The following is a 730-nucleotide window of genomic DNA, read 5'->3' on the forward strand; positions in this document are numbered from 1 at the left end:
CCCCCCCCCACATACTTGTAGTTCTGACATTCGTTCTCGGTGATGTTGAGCTGCGTGTCCAGCTGGTCCAGAAGAGTGTCGGTGCATTCTTCACATAGAGGGTGGTCCACATCAGTCTGCCCAGACATGATATCGAACAGGTCACCCGTAACCTGGAGAGAAAGAGAAACTGTTCTAGCAAGGAACAGAGGGAAGAAAGACCCCAAGATTCCTCCGAAAGACAGTGGGGCACTCAGGATTAAGAGGCCGCTTGACCTTGAGTCTCCTGCTGAGGTTTTCCATGGTGCCTCCATCAGAGGCCTCCCCAATCAGGGTGAAGCTGTTGGCACTTTCTGTTGACATCATCCTGGAAAACACAACGGGATCGATCCGCATTCATTCCTGCGCAGGGCTACCAGCGCCTTCAATCAGAGCAGCTCACCCATGCGCCCCACTTAGCCTCTCGCTGGTCCTAAACTTAAAAGGTGTACCCAGAGTAGGAAATGAGCAAGCAACAGTTTACCTTCCATATCTTATGAGCAAAGCCTGCTGAGGTTTGTCTAAATCTTCCCCATCACATAACAGATTTGTATTTGGGGCCCCAGTTGGCTGGCTGGAAAAAAGAAGAGAGGCAGACCAGGGAGACTTAACGCTGGGTCCCCACCGCCGCCCCGCCCGTTAGGCTCCTAACGGAAGAACATCAGCTTCTCTAGTTCAAGTGGTGTGTCAGTTATCAACTCCCCTGGCTTTC

The 730-nt window shown here is 52.1% G+C and overlaps 1 protein-coding gene across 1 annotated transcript; it reads right to left on the reverse strand.

Moving 5' to 3' along the window:
• Positions 1-15: 15 nt before the first annotated feature.
• LOC107125392 (beclin-1-like) lies at positions 16-592 on the reverse strand (the record flags this gene model as incomplete). Its single annotated transcript, XM_015428820.1, has 3 exons — positions 16-152; positions 256-346; positions 503-592. Coding segments are annotated over 3 exons (318 nt in total), but the record flags the coding sequence as incomplete, so codon positions are not given.
• Positions 593-730: the final 138 nt, after the last annotated feature.

The sequence above is a fragment of the Gekko japonicus genome, unplaced genomic scaffold, assembly GCF_001447785.1.
Source record: "Gekko japonicus isolate JY-2015 unplaced genomic scaffold, Gekko_japonicus_V1.1 scaffold60623, whole genome shotgun sequence".
Lineage (NCBI taxonomy): Eukaryota > Metazoa > Chordata > Lepidosauria > Squamata > Gekkonidae > Gekko > Gekko japonicus.